Source organism: Equus przewalskii, chromosome 29, assembly GCF_037783145.1.
Source record: "Equus przewalskii isolate Varuska chromosome 29, EquPr2, whole genome shotgun sequence".
Lineage (NCBI taxonomy): Eukaryota > Metazoa > Chordata > Mammalia > Perissodactyla > Equidae > Equus > Equus przewalskii.
In genome coordinates this window covers 43,527,503-43,542,074 of record NC_091859.1, presented here as the reverse complement: position 1 = coordinate 43,542,074, position 14,572 = coordinate 43,527,503, and the positions used below count along the sequence as shown (strand labels likewise).

The 14,572-nt window shown below is 52.6% G+C and overlaps 1 protein-coding gene across 14 annotated transcripts in view; it reads right to left on the bottom strand.

Annotated features, from left to right (window-relative positions):
* Positions 1–9,633: 9,633 nt before the first annotated feature.
* The window catches only part of TBC1D22A (TBC1 domain family member 22A), a 342,988-nt gene continuing 338,049 nt past the window's right edge, over positions 9,634–14,572 (bottom strand). For 10 of the 14 annotated variants that reach the window (XR_011534637.1, XM_070599907.1, XM_070599911.1 and 7 more), the window contains one exon: positions 9,634–11,713. Coding sequence is in view for 9 of the 14 variants with exons in the window: in XM_070599907.1 (XP_070456008.1) it covers positions 11,585–11,713 (129 nt within the window). In the remaining 5 variants the exon portion in view is untranslated. The remainder of the gene's footprint in view (positions 11,714–14,572) is intronic. The other 4 variants (XR_011534636.1, XR_011534634.1, XR_011534639.1 and 1 more) reach the window with 1 other exon arrangement.

Sequence of the window (14,572 nt, the reverse complement as noted above, 5' to 3'; positions counted from 1 at the left end):
GCCATCTCCACCCTTCAGCCCGGGCTGCTGGATGACAGAGGCTCAGGCTCTGGGGTCAGGTCTTCCTGGCCTCAGGCACCGCTGTCCTTTCTTACTGGGAGTGACCTTGGACATCCTTTCTGCTCTCTCTCAGGTGCTGACCTTTGGAGTGGACTCCCGATGCCTGCCCGCAGGGCTGTCGGTCTCTCCATAGACCAGAGTGCCTGGGAGTCAGTGGGTGCTCAGTAAATGCTCACCGAGTGAATGACCAACCTCTGAACTCCAGGTGGCCAGGCCAGCCTCCCCCCCGCCACCTGCTGGGTAAAACCCCTCCTCCCTAGGTCACCACCACAGCAAAAGCTGGTCAGGTGTCCACAGACAGGAAGGGTGTGCCCAAAGCACAGGGGTTACTGTGGGGTTGCCCTGGGATCCAGGCCTCACTGACTGAAGGGCCCTGACCATGTCCCTTTGTCTCTCTGGGCTCCATTCATTCGCTCCTCAAATATTATCAAGGACCAGTCAGAGGCCTAGGGAGAGATGACCTAATAAACAGCTCGATCACTGCAGGTGGTGACGGGCTCTGAAGGGGGCCGGGGCGGGGGCGGGTGGGGGGAGGAGGAGGAGGGGGAGATAGAGGGGGAAGGGGAGAGAGAGGGAGGGAGGGAGGGAGGGAGGGAGGGAATAGAGGGAGGACAGAGCGTGAGAGGGAGGGGGAGGTGGACAGAGAGAGTGAGCAAGGGCAGGCTGGCTGGCTGCAGAGAGCACCTCAGAGACAGAGGGATGGACGGAGGGCAGCTGGTGCGGGTGTCCACTGTTCCCCAGATGGGAGGACACGCGCTCCCCGCCGTCCTTGGTACATCCCTGCATTCCTTCTCCCTGGTCCATCCCTTGGGAGAGGGGGTCAGGCGCCCATCTCGGTGCCAGCATCATCCCTCCAGGAGGGAGATGCATGCGGTCTGTCACCCCGCCAGACTCAGCCTGCTCCCTGGGTCACCGGCCTTCCAAAGCTATCAGCTAGAGCTCTAAGGGCCAGGACCAAGGCTTTTTTATAATAAATTTGAAAATTACAGAAAAGAAAAATGAATAGTTTAACACTCTCTTATCCACAATCCAGGATTAACACCTGTTAACATTTGGTTATATCTAAATCATCATGTTTTAAGAAATAAAATAGAACACAAATATAAATTATAGTAAATATAATTATATATAAATACGTTTTATTTAAAAATATATAAAATATGTAAATATATGAGACATTTATAAACAAATATAACTACACATAAACATAAGTTATATAAATACACAATGTAAAATAATTTAAAAACCACATGGCTACAATAGTGAGAGGCAGATACATCCTTCCCGGTGTGCCTGATGTTTTCACACGTGTCTCCAAACATCGCACATGTGCACATGCACACACTCACGCTCCGTGTGCCCGCGCGAGCCTGCATTGGGTCTGACTCGCGGCCGGCAGAGCAGTTTCGGGTAGGGATGAGCCTGTGGGCTCCAGAGCCCCTCGCAGCCCCACCACGGGAGCTGTGTATCTTCGGCCACGTTTGTTATTTCTCAGAGCCTCGGGTGGGAACAAGACCTGCGCCTGCCTCCAGGGATGAGAGAAGGATGATGACGAGAGCAGGCGGGTGGCGCTCTGAGACCAGCGCCCACCACGCACCCTTGGTGAGGCCTGTGCTCCTGCGCTCTGTGCCATCTGCTGGTCCACGCAGCCTGTTCCCCAGGTCTCCCCATGCGGTGGGTATCCATCTACTTATCCATCTTAGCTGGGCACAGCCACCCGCCGCATGAATATCCGCTGTGGCCTTACTTTCTCTGCAGAATGACTTGGGCGTCCCCAGCCTCCCTCTGTTTCAGCCGGCACCGCCGTCCCAGCACAGCTCCTCGTGCACACCCACACCGACGAGGTCTCTCTCTGGACTTGCTCCATTGCTCCCCGGGTGGACACCGTGGTGGCCCTGAGGGGGCACACCTGTCCACTGCCCTCAGAGGAGAGCGTCCCTCTGATCCTCGGCCTTGTTAGGTCTCTTTGGCTCTGATCTGACACCCCCTCTCAGATGTGCAATCTGGGTGCATCTCCGTTTCACGTTTCCATGTTGGCCTCCAGGTTGAACTTGTCTCCGTGGAAACGTCTCCTCCTGCTCCCTTCGTCTCCTGCTTCCACGGCTCTGGCCACACCCAGCTCCGATTTCCAGAGCAGCTGAGGCGCCTCCTGGCCTGGGAGTTGGTGACAGCTCTGCCTCCCTCCAAGAAGAGGCCAGGTTCTCTTGACAGTAAGCCCCCCACTCCCTTCCTTTTACTTGTTTTTAAGATAAAAATCTTCCCCCAGTTTGGGTCACTGGTCATGGATTGTAATTAACCAGAACAATCTGAAGTTGAGGTCAGTCTCCCCACGTTTTCTTCCATGAGCCTGAATCCAGTCAAAACCACACGGACAGGAAGGTGGGCAGCCCGGCCCTAATGATTTATACGTAAAAGCTACATTAGCCACAAAGCACGTAGGGGGCCAGGGGGCCTGTGGGCTCTCAGCCTGCAGACTTGATGGAAAAAGTAAATAAAACCGTAAAAGCAGCAGATGAGCCCCTCTGTGGTGTGCTCTGTCTTCAGTTCCCCCAGCCACGTCCCCGCTGGGTGTGCACCAAGATCAGGCTGCAGCCAGCAGCTGCTCCCCAAGGCCCGGACCCCACTTTTGGTGGACCAAAGGACCATGCCTCGGTTAAAGCCCCCACAGCTAGCCTCTTCAGGTCCTCGAGGAGCCAAAGAATTTACAAGCCAGCACACAACTGTAAAAATGTAGGCCCAGCAAGCCTCGAAGGCAAGACTGGGCATGGCCTGAGGCTGATAAGGTACAGCCAAGGCTTCGGGCCCCACTCTGGCTGTGCCAGGAGCCCCAGCTCACGCAGTATCGCGCTCTCTAAATGCTGATCACTGGGGTTGGTAAAACGTGCTGTAAAACCATCTGGCACGCTGCCTTTGCAAAGGGGACCTGTGACCATCTGTTCAAGGTATTTAGTGGTTATTGATCTACTCAGTACTTATTTCCTTCTTGAGTCAAATTTAGTAATTTGTATTCTTTCTAGAAAATTGTCCGTTTCATTCAGGTTTTCAAATTTATAGGTACAAAGCTACTCATAGGATGCACTAGTGATTTTTGAAAAATTAATAGACTGTAATTTTTAGAGAAGTTTAGAGTCATAGTAAAATTAAATGGAAAGTACAGAGATTTCCCATACGCCCTACTCCCCACACGCACAGCCTCCCGGCATCAACGTCCCCACCAGAGTGGTGCACGTGTTACAGCTGATGAACCCACGCTGACACGTCCTTTTCACCCAGAGTCCAGAGTTTACATTGCGGTTCACTCTTGGTGGTGTTCATTCTGTGGGTTTGGACAAAAGTATGATGACACGTACCCATCATGACAGCATCACAGGGAAGAGTTTCACTGCCCCCCAAATCCTCTGTGCTCTGCCTTGTCTTCTCTCCCTCTCCTAACCTCTGGCAACTACTGCTTTTTGTAGCGTCTCCATTGTCCTGCCTTTCCCAGAGCGTCATGGAGCTGGAACCATACAGGATGTAGCCTCTTCAGAATGGCTTCTTTCACTTGGTAATGTGCATTTAAGATTCCTCCGTGTCTTTTCATGGCTAGATAGCTCATTTCTTTTTAGCACTGAACAATATTCCACTGTCTGGATGGACCATTCGCCTACTGAAGGACACTTTGGTTGCTTCCAAGTTTTGACAATTATGAATACGCATTTGTCTGTAGGTTTCTGTGTGGACATGAACTTTCAACTCTTTTGGGTAAATAGCAGGAAGCACAATTTCTCCCTGGATCCTAGGGTAAGAGTATGTTCAGGTTCGTAAGACACCCCCAAACTGTCTTCCAAAGTGGCTGTACCATCTTGGGTTCCCACCTGCAATGAATGAGAGGTCCTGTCGTTCCACATCCTTGCCAGCATTTGGTGTTGTCAGTGTTCAGATTTTGGCCATTCTAATAGGTGGGTAATGATGTCTCATTGTTGTTTTAATTTGCATTTCCCTGATGACATAGGATGGGGTGCATCTTTTCATATGCTTATTTGCCATTTGTATATCTTCTTTGGTGAGGTGTCTGTTCAGGTCTTTTGCCCAATTTTTAATCAGGTTGTTCATTTTCTTATAGTTGAGTTTTAAGAGGTCTTTGTATATTTCAGGTAACAGTCCTGTATCAGATATATCTTTTGCAAATATTTTCTCCTAGTCTGTGGCTTGTCTTCTCACTCTCTTGATGCTTAAGATTTTAAAAATCTTTTCAGTATCTGCAGTTTGGTTCCTTTTTTTCCCCTTAGTATGGTTGAATTTTATCCCTTAGCAATTTGTTTCTTTTTTACTCAACAAACATTTATTTAGCCCCTAGTATGCACAAGTGCTCTTTCTGAGTGCTGGGAATACACCAGCTACACAACAAAGGCCCCTGCCCTCCGGGAGCTTACATTAGACGACACTAAAACTTAACTCTGGTTTCTCAGTCATTTCCATTACTTGTGCTTCTTTTCTACCCATTAACTTCTGCTTCTGTAGTTATTATTTTAATCCCAATGGGGTTTTTTTTTCCCACTTCTGTTCTCTTCTTCTTTTTCCAGCTTCTTAAGTCAAATATTCAGCTAAATTTTTAAAAATATTTATCTTCTAATATATATTTAAGGCTATAAATTCTCCTCTGACTACTGCTTTAGCCGCAGCCCACGAGTTTTGATATTTTTGTCTCTTCCTGTCATTCTGCAATTTCTAATGATTCTATTTCTACTTCAATTATTTATATGTATATGGAGCTTTGGCATTTAAATCTTCCCTTTTTGGTTCTGATTTCTAACATTATTGCATTGTGGACAGAAAGTACAGTTCTGTCTACTGTCAAGGCTTTGGGCTTACCGAAATTTCTCTTACAACAGGTCAAACATGTAAATGTTTCTTGTGTGCTGGAAATAAATGCATATTCTGTTTGTGGAAGGCAGTTCTTTCTATTAGATCAAACCTAATCATTTTTATTTAAATCTTTTTAAAACGTGTTCCCCCCTTGGTCCACATTTTCTGCAAGAGACGTGTTAACCTGCCCCATGATCTGTGGAAAGGCTGGTCTTGGCCTGTAATTGTGCCACTCTTTGCTTTCTGTTGGGTTACGTCGTCTATCATGCATGACCATGACTTACTCAGGTGCCCTTTGATCACAGGACATACCCTTTGTCCTTGTGAAGGCTCTTCAAATATCTTTTATGGGAAAACTGATATTCCCAGCCATGCTTTCTCTTGGTTAGTATTTCCCTCACATTTATTTTTTTCATCCTTTTATTTCAAACCTTGTGCTGTTTTGTCCTAGGTGTCTCTCTTATAAATAGTAGGTTGTCAGATTTTATAGGGGGTTTTTTTTTTCCTTTTTCTCCCCAAAGCCCCCCGGTACATAGTTGTATATTCTTTGTTGTGGGTCCTTCTGGTTGTGGCATGTGGGATGCTGCCTCAGCGTGGTTTGATGAGCAGTGCCATGTCCGCACCCAGGATTCGAACCAACGAAACACTGGGCCGCCTGCAGCGGAGCGTGTGAACTTAACCACTCGGCCACGGGGCCAGCCCCTATAGGGGTTTTTTAAAGTGTGAGTCTCTTTGAAGAGGTGAGTTTAAGTCATTCATTTCTCATGATCACTTGTATCTGAACGCATGGGACGTGTGAATTAATAGTTCTGAGTTACTGTATTTTCTCTTTGCTGCTTCTTCATCTCCTTTCCTAACGTCTCTTAACTTGATCAATTTTGTTGATTCACTTTCTTTTTCCCCTCTCTTGGAAGTTACACAGTCTTATTTCTGTTCTTTTAAAAGTTTTCCTTAAGGGGCCGGCCTGGTGTCACAGTGGTTAAGTTTGTGCATTCCACTTCAATGGCCTGGGGTTCACTGGTTCAGATCTCAGGCGTGGACCTACACACCACTCATCAAGCCATGCTGTGGTGGCGTCCCAGGTACAAAATAGAGGAAGATTGGCACAGATGTTAGCTCAGGGCTCATATTCCTCACACACACCAAAAAAAGTTATCCTTAAATTTTTAAATAATTCCTTAAAATTGTATTTTCCAAGACATTCCCAAGGAAACCAGATGAGCAGATCTGCAGCCACTTGCTGCAAACCCATGAGGATGGGCGGGCTATGGCCATTTTTCCAACTCATCCATCAGCAATAATGACTGAAGAATCCCACTTCTAGAAATCTATGATGGAAAAGTATGCAGAAATGCAGACCAATAGAAACGTTGATCCCCGCCTCATTTGCAAGAGGAAAAAATGGAAGCAACTGGATGTACAGTAAGGGAATAAACAAATTATGTTAATCCATGCAACAGAATATTATGTAGTCATTAAAATCATGTTTCTGAAGAATTTTAATGATATGAGAAAATGCTTATGATGTTAGCTTAACAAGATGTCCCAAGCAGGTCTCTGTCTGTCAGTTTTGGTGGCAGGAAGGAAACAGATGCTGCCCCACACTGGGGGTTGTGAGAGAGGCTGCGGCAAACCTCTGAGAAGGAGGGCGCACCAGGCCAAGGGTAATAACATGACACCCCCACCAGAATGGCTAAGGCTCACCGATCCAAGTGTAAGCGGTGAGGACACGGGAGGAGGAGGACCCTCAAACCCTGTGGTGGAAACGTAATCGGAAAACCCCTTTGGCAAATAGTTTGTCATCATCTGTTTAAGTGGAAGATGCACACACCATATGGCCCTGTAATCCACTCCTACGTGAACACCCAGCAGAACCGTGGGCACACATCCACCCAGGGACGTGCACACAGATGTTCAGAGAAGCACTATTTATAACAGACCAACTGCAAACAACCCCAATGTCCACCTACAGGAGGATGGATAAACTGTGATGCAAGCACAGAAGAGAGACTACAGCAACAGGATAGAATGAACGCCAGCCCCCCAGCCACACGGATGTTCTCACAGCAGAAGAGCTGCTCATGAAAGAGCACATCCTGCGTGATCCCTCTAGACAGCACAGGTCAGAAAGAAGCAAAACCAAGCAACAGTGTCCAATGTCACGGTGGCGTCACGCTTGGGGAGAGGGGCGCCTAGGGAGATTCCAGGGGGCAGGCTGTGTTCTATTTCTTGACACAGGCTGTGGTGACCTGGGTGTTTGCTTTGTGACAATTCACCAAGTGCCAGATTTGTGTCGTGGGTTATTCTGTTAGTATGATACTCCACAGTTTAAAAGTAAAAACAACAACAGAAATCACTGCTAAATCTTCAGAAAAAAACATAAAGACTACAAGACTCTGGAGTATTGGTTTTCTTTGGCCAGGGAACAAATTATCACACTTAGGCCAAGGTCACGCAGCTAGTCAGACTTCTCATGAGTTTTTTTTCACGGTTTTAACTATTGATGACGAGAACATCTTATCGGTCACTTGTATTTGTTCTTCTTGTGATTGGCCTATTTCCTGGGCTGTGCCCATTTTTATGTCCAAGAGTGGTTTCATTTCCAGAGTTATTTCCAAGAACTCTGTATGTATTCAGGAATTGAAATGTCTCACCTGGGCTACAAATCCGTTAGCCGAGCTTGTTGTCATTTCTCATCGTTTACTGAGGTTCTTGAGACCGGGTGGTTGGTGGAGTTAGTTCTGTAGCGCATGCTATAGGTGTTTATCTTCAGTCTTTCCTACATCGTGTTGGTCACTGGCATCATGCTCAGAAAGCCTTTCACCACTCCCAGTTATAAAAATGTCTATTGCTCTTTTAAGTATTTTGGGGATCTTATTTTATTTTTTGCTGAGGAAGATTAGCCCTGAGCTAACATCTGTGCCAGTCTTCCTCTATTTTGCATGTGGGACACCTCCACAGCACGGCTAGTAAGTGGAGCAGGCCTGCGCCTGGGATCCTAACCCAGCCCACCAAAGCGGAGCACACGGAACTTTAACCACTCGGCCCTGGGGCTGGCCGCATGGGGTGGTGGGGGTTATTTTAATTTTTATATTTAAATCCATTCATCTGGAGTTTATTTCGGTATACCACTTTTTTTCCTACATGAATAGTCAGCCTCAATTTATCAATGAAATGGGCTCAGGGATTAGATCCTTCCCCCAGTCACACGGTCACATAGCGGCTGTGAGTACTCCCTCAGGCATCCTTGTTGGGGATCATCTCCATGCCAGGGACTGGCTGGGGTGAGGCTACAGGACAAGGCCTCACGGCTGAGGGGGGCAGACCGCTGAGCAGCCATGACGCCCTGGGGCTACATGGAACACTTGAGGGAAGGGGATGAGAGAAGAGAGGGGTAGCTAGAGTGGGTCAGGACTGGGGAGGTTCACAGAGGACCCCAGCTGGCTGACGCTTTGAGCAGCCCCAAGAGCAGACCACTGGGCCACAGTCTGGCAAGAAACCTCCAGCTCAGGGTGGGCGGTGCCAGGAGGCCCAGGCTCGGTGCAGCCTGAGCCAGGACCTGTCTCTGGGCAGCAGGCCCCATGGTGTAAATGGAATCAGGGTGTCCAAACACAGATAGCGTTCTCTTGTTTAAGATCCATAGTTAACAGCAGCACAAAAGCACTTTCCACCTGCTAGTCTGTTCAAAAGCACAAATCACACAGACCTCTCCCTGCCTCCCACACCAGGACCCCACACCCCCGCGCGTCTGACCTTCCTGGGGCCTGCTGCCCCACAGGATTGACAGACAGGGAAGTCTCTGGCACTTCCCACTCAGTAGCGATGTCAGCAGACAGGGTCTCTCCTCGTAGCCAGGCAAGCAGAGATACATGGGGACAGTGCCACCAAAAGTCAGGGGTTTGTCTCAGGACCACTGGGGTCCCCTGACAGCCAGAGGGACTGCGCAGCCCATCCTGTGATCACAAGCCGGCACCGGCGAGGTCTGTGAGAGTTGGCCTCAGGTGCGCGCAGGCTGGATCACGGGGAAGAGAGGGGAACAGACCCTACCTGTGGGGTCTCCAGCCCATCCATGGGGACGGCACCTCACCCCTCCCATCAGCCGACAGCCCAAGATGGCAGAGAGCAAAGTGCCGCCCTGGAGGATACCCAGTGTGGGGGAAGTGCAGATGTGGGGTGTCCAAGGGGCATGGGGTACCATGAAAGCAGCCCTGAGAAACCCTGGGAGGAGGTGGGGGGCTGGACACCCAGGGCTGGGAGATGAGAACAGGTGTGCCCCGGGTCCTAGGAGCGAGGAGGAGTGGGTCCTGGTCCCCAGTGCCTGCCCTAGGCAGGTGCTTGACAGGGTGTGGCCTGATGAGGAGGCCCCTCTTGTCCCAGGCCTGGCAGAGGGTCAACCAAGGGGCCGGCCTAGATCCTGACCCCTAGCCAGTACAGTCTGGGTTTGGGTTCAGCCAGGGTCTGAGTCCTGCCCTCTCCTCCATCTCCCTGCGAGGTCCTCGTGGGCTTCGGCCAGACTGTGGGTGCTCTGCCCAAAGCCAGGCCTGGCACACTGCCGATGGCCTGTATGGAAAAGCCCGGAACTCAAACTGCCCAGCAGCTCCCATAGGGCTGGGCAAGCACCTAAGTTCCCCACTGTCACCTGCCTCAGACCAGAGGGCCAAGGACTGAGGCCGCCTGGGCCAGGGCACCCCATCCCCGCAGGAGAGTCCTTGAATCAAGGGCCAAGGCTCGGGCTTTCACTGCGTCTTTATTCCTTGTTTCAGCACACTGTATTCCAGACAGAGGGCCCTTTAACCACTTCAGATGGACCTGCTCCGACTCCAAGGACCCCGTCGACATCCCTCACATTTGGTTCCAGATTTACATACACGTGAAAATATGCACGGAACCTCACTTAACTGTGTAGATCATTCCTATGTGCAAAATAAACTGCCCCAAGGGGCAGACCTTTTGTGTCCCCAACGTATTGGCTACGCAGAGCGATCTGAGCTCTGACGGGCAGTTCCCAGGCGGGGTCTTGGCTAAGCAGGCGGAGGCTCCCTGCTCACAGCCACGCAGCAATTCTGGACCTGGATGCCCCCGCTAGTAAAAGATTGGTAGCCTGGAGGCTGCTGCGTGCTGGTCGGAGGAACCCCTGATCCTGGGTGTGGGCAGGGACCAGTGCGGGGTGCCCTCTCCATCTGGACTAAGGCAAGCAGGTCCCTCTGCTGATTTAGGAACATCTGACATTTGCACATATTTTGTACTGATTTCAACGCACATGTAATGACCCAAGAATCTTTTTAATAAAAAAAGGAACACACATATCACACATACGCGCGCGCGCGCGTGTGTGTGTGTGTATATATATTCCTATCCTCTGCTTTGTCCTACAACGGCAGTGTCCTAGTGCCTGAGCTGTGCAAAGACGGGCGGTGGTGTGGCTGCTCCAGAAGGTCGGGCACATGGCAGGAAGAGATGCCTGTAAACAGATGAGAGTCTGAGAGCAGAAGCAGGCGCTGAGGACAGGAGCCTTCCTGGGCTCAGGGGTCAGAGGCTGTGGCTGCGGCCCAGAGCAGCTCACAGCCCCACATGGGTGTCCATGTCACCGTTGGCCACTCGTCTGACAGGTGCTTCTCTGCATGGGCAGGGAGGGCGTGGGAAGCCCCAGGCAGGGCCAGTCAGGGACCCCCCACACTTGGGCTCACCACCCCAGTGACTGGTAAACAGCAGCAAGCAGTCAAGTCTCTGCTGCACTGGAGACCTGGAAAAGAGGGGTGAGGCCAGGGGGAGGCCTGGGGGCGTCTCCCAGAAGCTTGTCCACTCCCGCCCCACCATGTATGTTCACGGCTCCATCAGAGTGACTAAACCCTGCCTGTCTGGGGGCCCCCTGGAGGGAGCAGTGTCCTCAGCCTGAGCTGCGTGGCTTGTCCCCAGGGCTGCAGGCTCCTGTGTGCTCCTCAGCACCCAGCAGAGCAGCTGCCGCCCACAGCCAGGTGCCTGACACGGACCAGGTGGGGCAGGAGTCTCTTTTAAGAGAATGGAGACAGCAAGTGAGGCAATTTTGAGCCCTCTCTGCTCCCAGCCTGCCGCAGCCAGAGGCTCCCCAGGCCCTCGGTGGCTCACACGTCGGGCTCTGCCATCGCTTTCTAGCCGGGTTTAGACCAGGAGAGCAAGTACACACCAACACTAAAGTGACGAACACTTACAGGAATATGGCTGGCTGGGACAGGCCCCGAGAGAGCCCAGGGAGGCCGTGGGTTAGTGCAACATTCACTGACTTTGTCTATATTTTATTCTCTTTCACTCAACTGAATAGACTCTGCATTTCAAAGGAGGGACGAGATGGCTGCCACCTCCCTCGTCCCTGGCACCCAGGCAGCAGGCCTCTCCCAGAGGGTCTGCCTCTCAGGCTGCCGCAGGCTGGAGGCCCCAGGAGGTGGTCATTTGGCAAGGACGCTCCAGGGGCCGGGGGAGGAAGGCGCCTGACCCCTCGCTGGCCCCCAGCATGGCCGAGACCCTCCCCCGGCTCTCTTTGGTATCTTGGAAAACAGAAGCAGCCCCGCCCCAGTCAGGCCTCGGGCAGTGTCTGGCACCCAGTCCTGGCACCTCCCCAGAGGGCAGGGCTGCTCCGGCGAGGCCTCTCTGGCGGGCCTGCAGCCAGCCAGCGGGGGCAGGCCTGCTGTAGTGGGCCCCGAGCTCATTTCTTGTAGTGATTGGGGGCGTCTGCAAAGGCAAACTTCAGGCGGTAGGCCTCGGCCAGCAGCAGGCTGATGTCTTCATCGCCCCACTGGGCTGTGGGCAGGTTCTGGAGGAAGAGCAGCAGCTCCTGGCGGGAGAGAGACAAGCCCAGGTCAGAGGAGGTGACCAGCAGTGGGTACGTGGGAACCCTGAGGAAACACACCCGGCCAGCAGTGGGGGTGAGCCAGCAGGGGGCTCCACAGTTTCCCAGCCCCCACCCTCAGTGGCCAGGAATCGTGTCCCCTCCGCACTCGACCAGGACAGGCCCAGCAGCCAGGAAAGGCCTCAGACTTTGGAGACAACACCTGCTAGGACACTGAGGCTGCGTGGCCCCGGCACTCCACATCTGTGACCTCATCTCGCTGACTCTCCCCAGCACCACAGCGTCCAGGCCCTGGTCCTGTGGGCCTGGCTGCAGGTGTGTCCCTTGGCCCAGGAGCCTCCAACCCACTCCAGGATCACCCCAGAATCGGAAGTAAAGCACCGCCCCCCTGGCATCTTTAGGCACAGATGTCTGGGCATCTGGTGACGCTCCTCCAGCACCAGCTCCTTCAACAGGAACGCGGGGGGGAAATCCAGGCGGGTGCACACCAGTCACACGCTGGGTGGGGACACAGGGCAGGTGGACACCAGACAGCCCTCACTAGTGTCACTCATTCAATTCTCGGTATTTCCAGGAAAGACCAGGCTGGAGCCACTCTCCTGCCCCAGCCCACCCTCCCTGCAGCTGGGCCAAGTCTTGGTGGGCTGGGCACTTAGCCCACTCTCACAGGACAGAGGGACTGCCTCGGGAGCGCATGGTGTGAAAGCCAGGGTGAGGGACACTGAAGAGACAGTGACTAACTAAACCGCAGCTGAGGAAGCTTGGGAAAAAGAGCACGTGTGAGACTCAGCCAGGTACACCGACCTTCGGGCCCGCAGCCCAGCCCCTCCTGACAGATCACGGCCGTGGCCAGAGCAGCCGGCAACCCCACCAAAGACGGGGTAGGCTTCGCAGAGTGCAGGGCCCAGCCCCCAAAGGGGTTTGGCAGGAGTTGGGTAGGCTCAAGGGCTGTGTGGCCAGGCTGGCTTCCTGGGACGGAGTCTCAAGAAGGAGAACGGGGGACTGGACCAGGGCCACTCGGGCAGCAGAGATAAGTCTAGGGAGGGGCCCACACTGCTCCGATGGCCCTGCGGGCTCTGGTCCTGTAGAACTTGGCCCCAGGGCCCTCCTCCTGCCTCATCCCATGCAGAAACTGGATCAGGGGAAGTCAGGAGGGTGGCTGGGGCTCAGAGGGAGCTGGTGCTGCTCCCACCCAGCTCCCAGCAGGCGACAAGTGGCGGAGGGCATCAGACTCAGGCTGCCCGAGCTGCCCGTCTGGAAAAGGAGCGGCCCAGAGAGACTGAGGGGCTCCGTCCCCACCTGCAGCAGCTCACGGCCTCTGTCCGCCGAGCTCCCCACTCTGGCAAGGCTGGCACGTGGGCACCGCAGGAGGAGTGGGGCTCTGCGTTCATACCCCTGGCTCTCTTACTGTGTGGCCTTGGGGAACTGACCTCCCCTCTCTGAGCCCCGACCCCCTTTATCTGTGGTGGGGGATGCTGAGCCATTAGGCACAGAGTTCGGCCACAGGGGGCACTCAGGGCAAGGACTTGGAAGCCAGGCTTGGGCTCAGATCCTGGCTGTTCTGCCGCCTGGCTGTGTGGGCTGCACCGGCCACAGACTGTCTCAGGGCCTTGGGGTCCTCATCTGGGGGTCCCAGGTCCCACCTGGGGGTTTCAGTGCCTGGTACGCAGCCCTGTGTCAGGTCTGTGTCCCCACACTTGCCTCCCACCATCCCAGGGTCCTCCCCGCACTCCCGAATCATTAGGCACACACTGGGACTCTCTTCCAACGCTGTGACGCTGTCGCTGCTTTTCCCCTTCCTCCATCCCATTTCCTTTTGCATTTTGGATACTTTCTGGGGGCCTTTAAATTGAATTCACAGAGCAAATTTCACTGGCAGAATGTCCCAGGGGACATATCAACATCAATCTGCTGTCTTTCACCATTAGCTGCAACTTACACGGATGCCAATCCAATTCTGAGCAGGTCGTAAATAAATACCTTTGGTTTTATTTTTAATCCACTTCACTTCATATTATCATGACCTCGCTACTTGCAAGGTGAGAAGCAATACCCTCCCATTACGGCAGCTCACCAACTCCACTGCACACTCAATTTCAGAATCTAATTTAGTCCCCAGGTTCACTGGATGGAGGGAGAATAGAAATGCCCAGCGCTTCACAGCCTGCAATGCTAAAGAAGGAGAATCTATGTGGGTGACCTTTACGGGAGGCAAAGACACAGCCAAACACGTCCTTAAATACAGATTTCTTTTTTAAAAAGGCCTGTCTTATTTATGCACTGGGCAGAGCTGTCTCCGATCTGGACGCACGGCACATTTATTAGCCTGAGCTGTTCTGCATTATACACATCAGTCGGGTAACGGGCCGTCGCTCATGAAGCTGTCACTGGGTCACGTCACAGGGGACCAGCTCTCCCCAGGATGAGTCTGTCGGCGATAAGATGACAGGAGGGAGGGGCTGAGACCAGGCCCATCAGAGGTCAAGTCAGCAAACTGTAGAGGGCAATTAAGTTTTCAATCTTAACTTTCCCATAAACAATGCTATGGCCACCTTAGAGGATATAAAAATTAAAGGAAGGTTTGTTCACAACACTGACATGGTAAGAAATCAAAGATGAGTGAAGTCCCTACAATTGGCCCCAGATCCCCTCGTCCAAGAGACAGGCCACCAGGTCAACAAGGCCACAGCAAGGGCGCACCTTGGTCTCCTGCCTCCTGCCTGTCACGGTCAGCCTTGTGTTACTCGCGTTCTCCCACGCTGCCACACACGGTCCACAATGGTCAGCGAAGGACTGTAGGCGATGGAACCCCTCCCCGCCTGCACGGCCTGGAGGTCAGCAGTT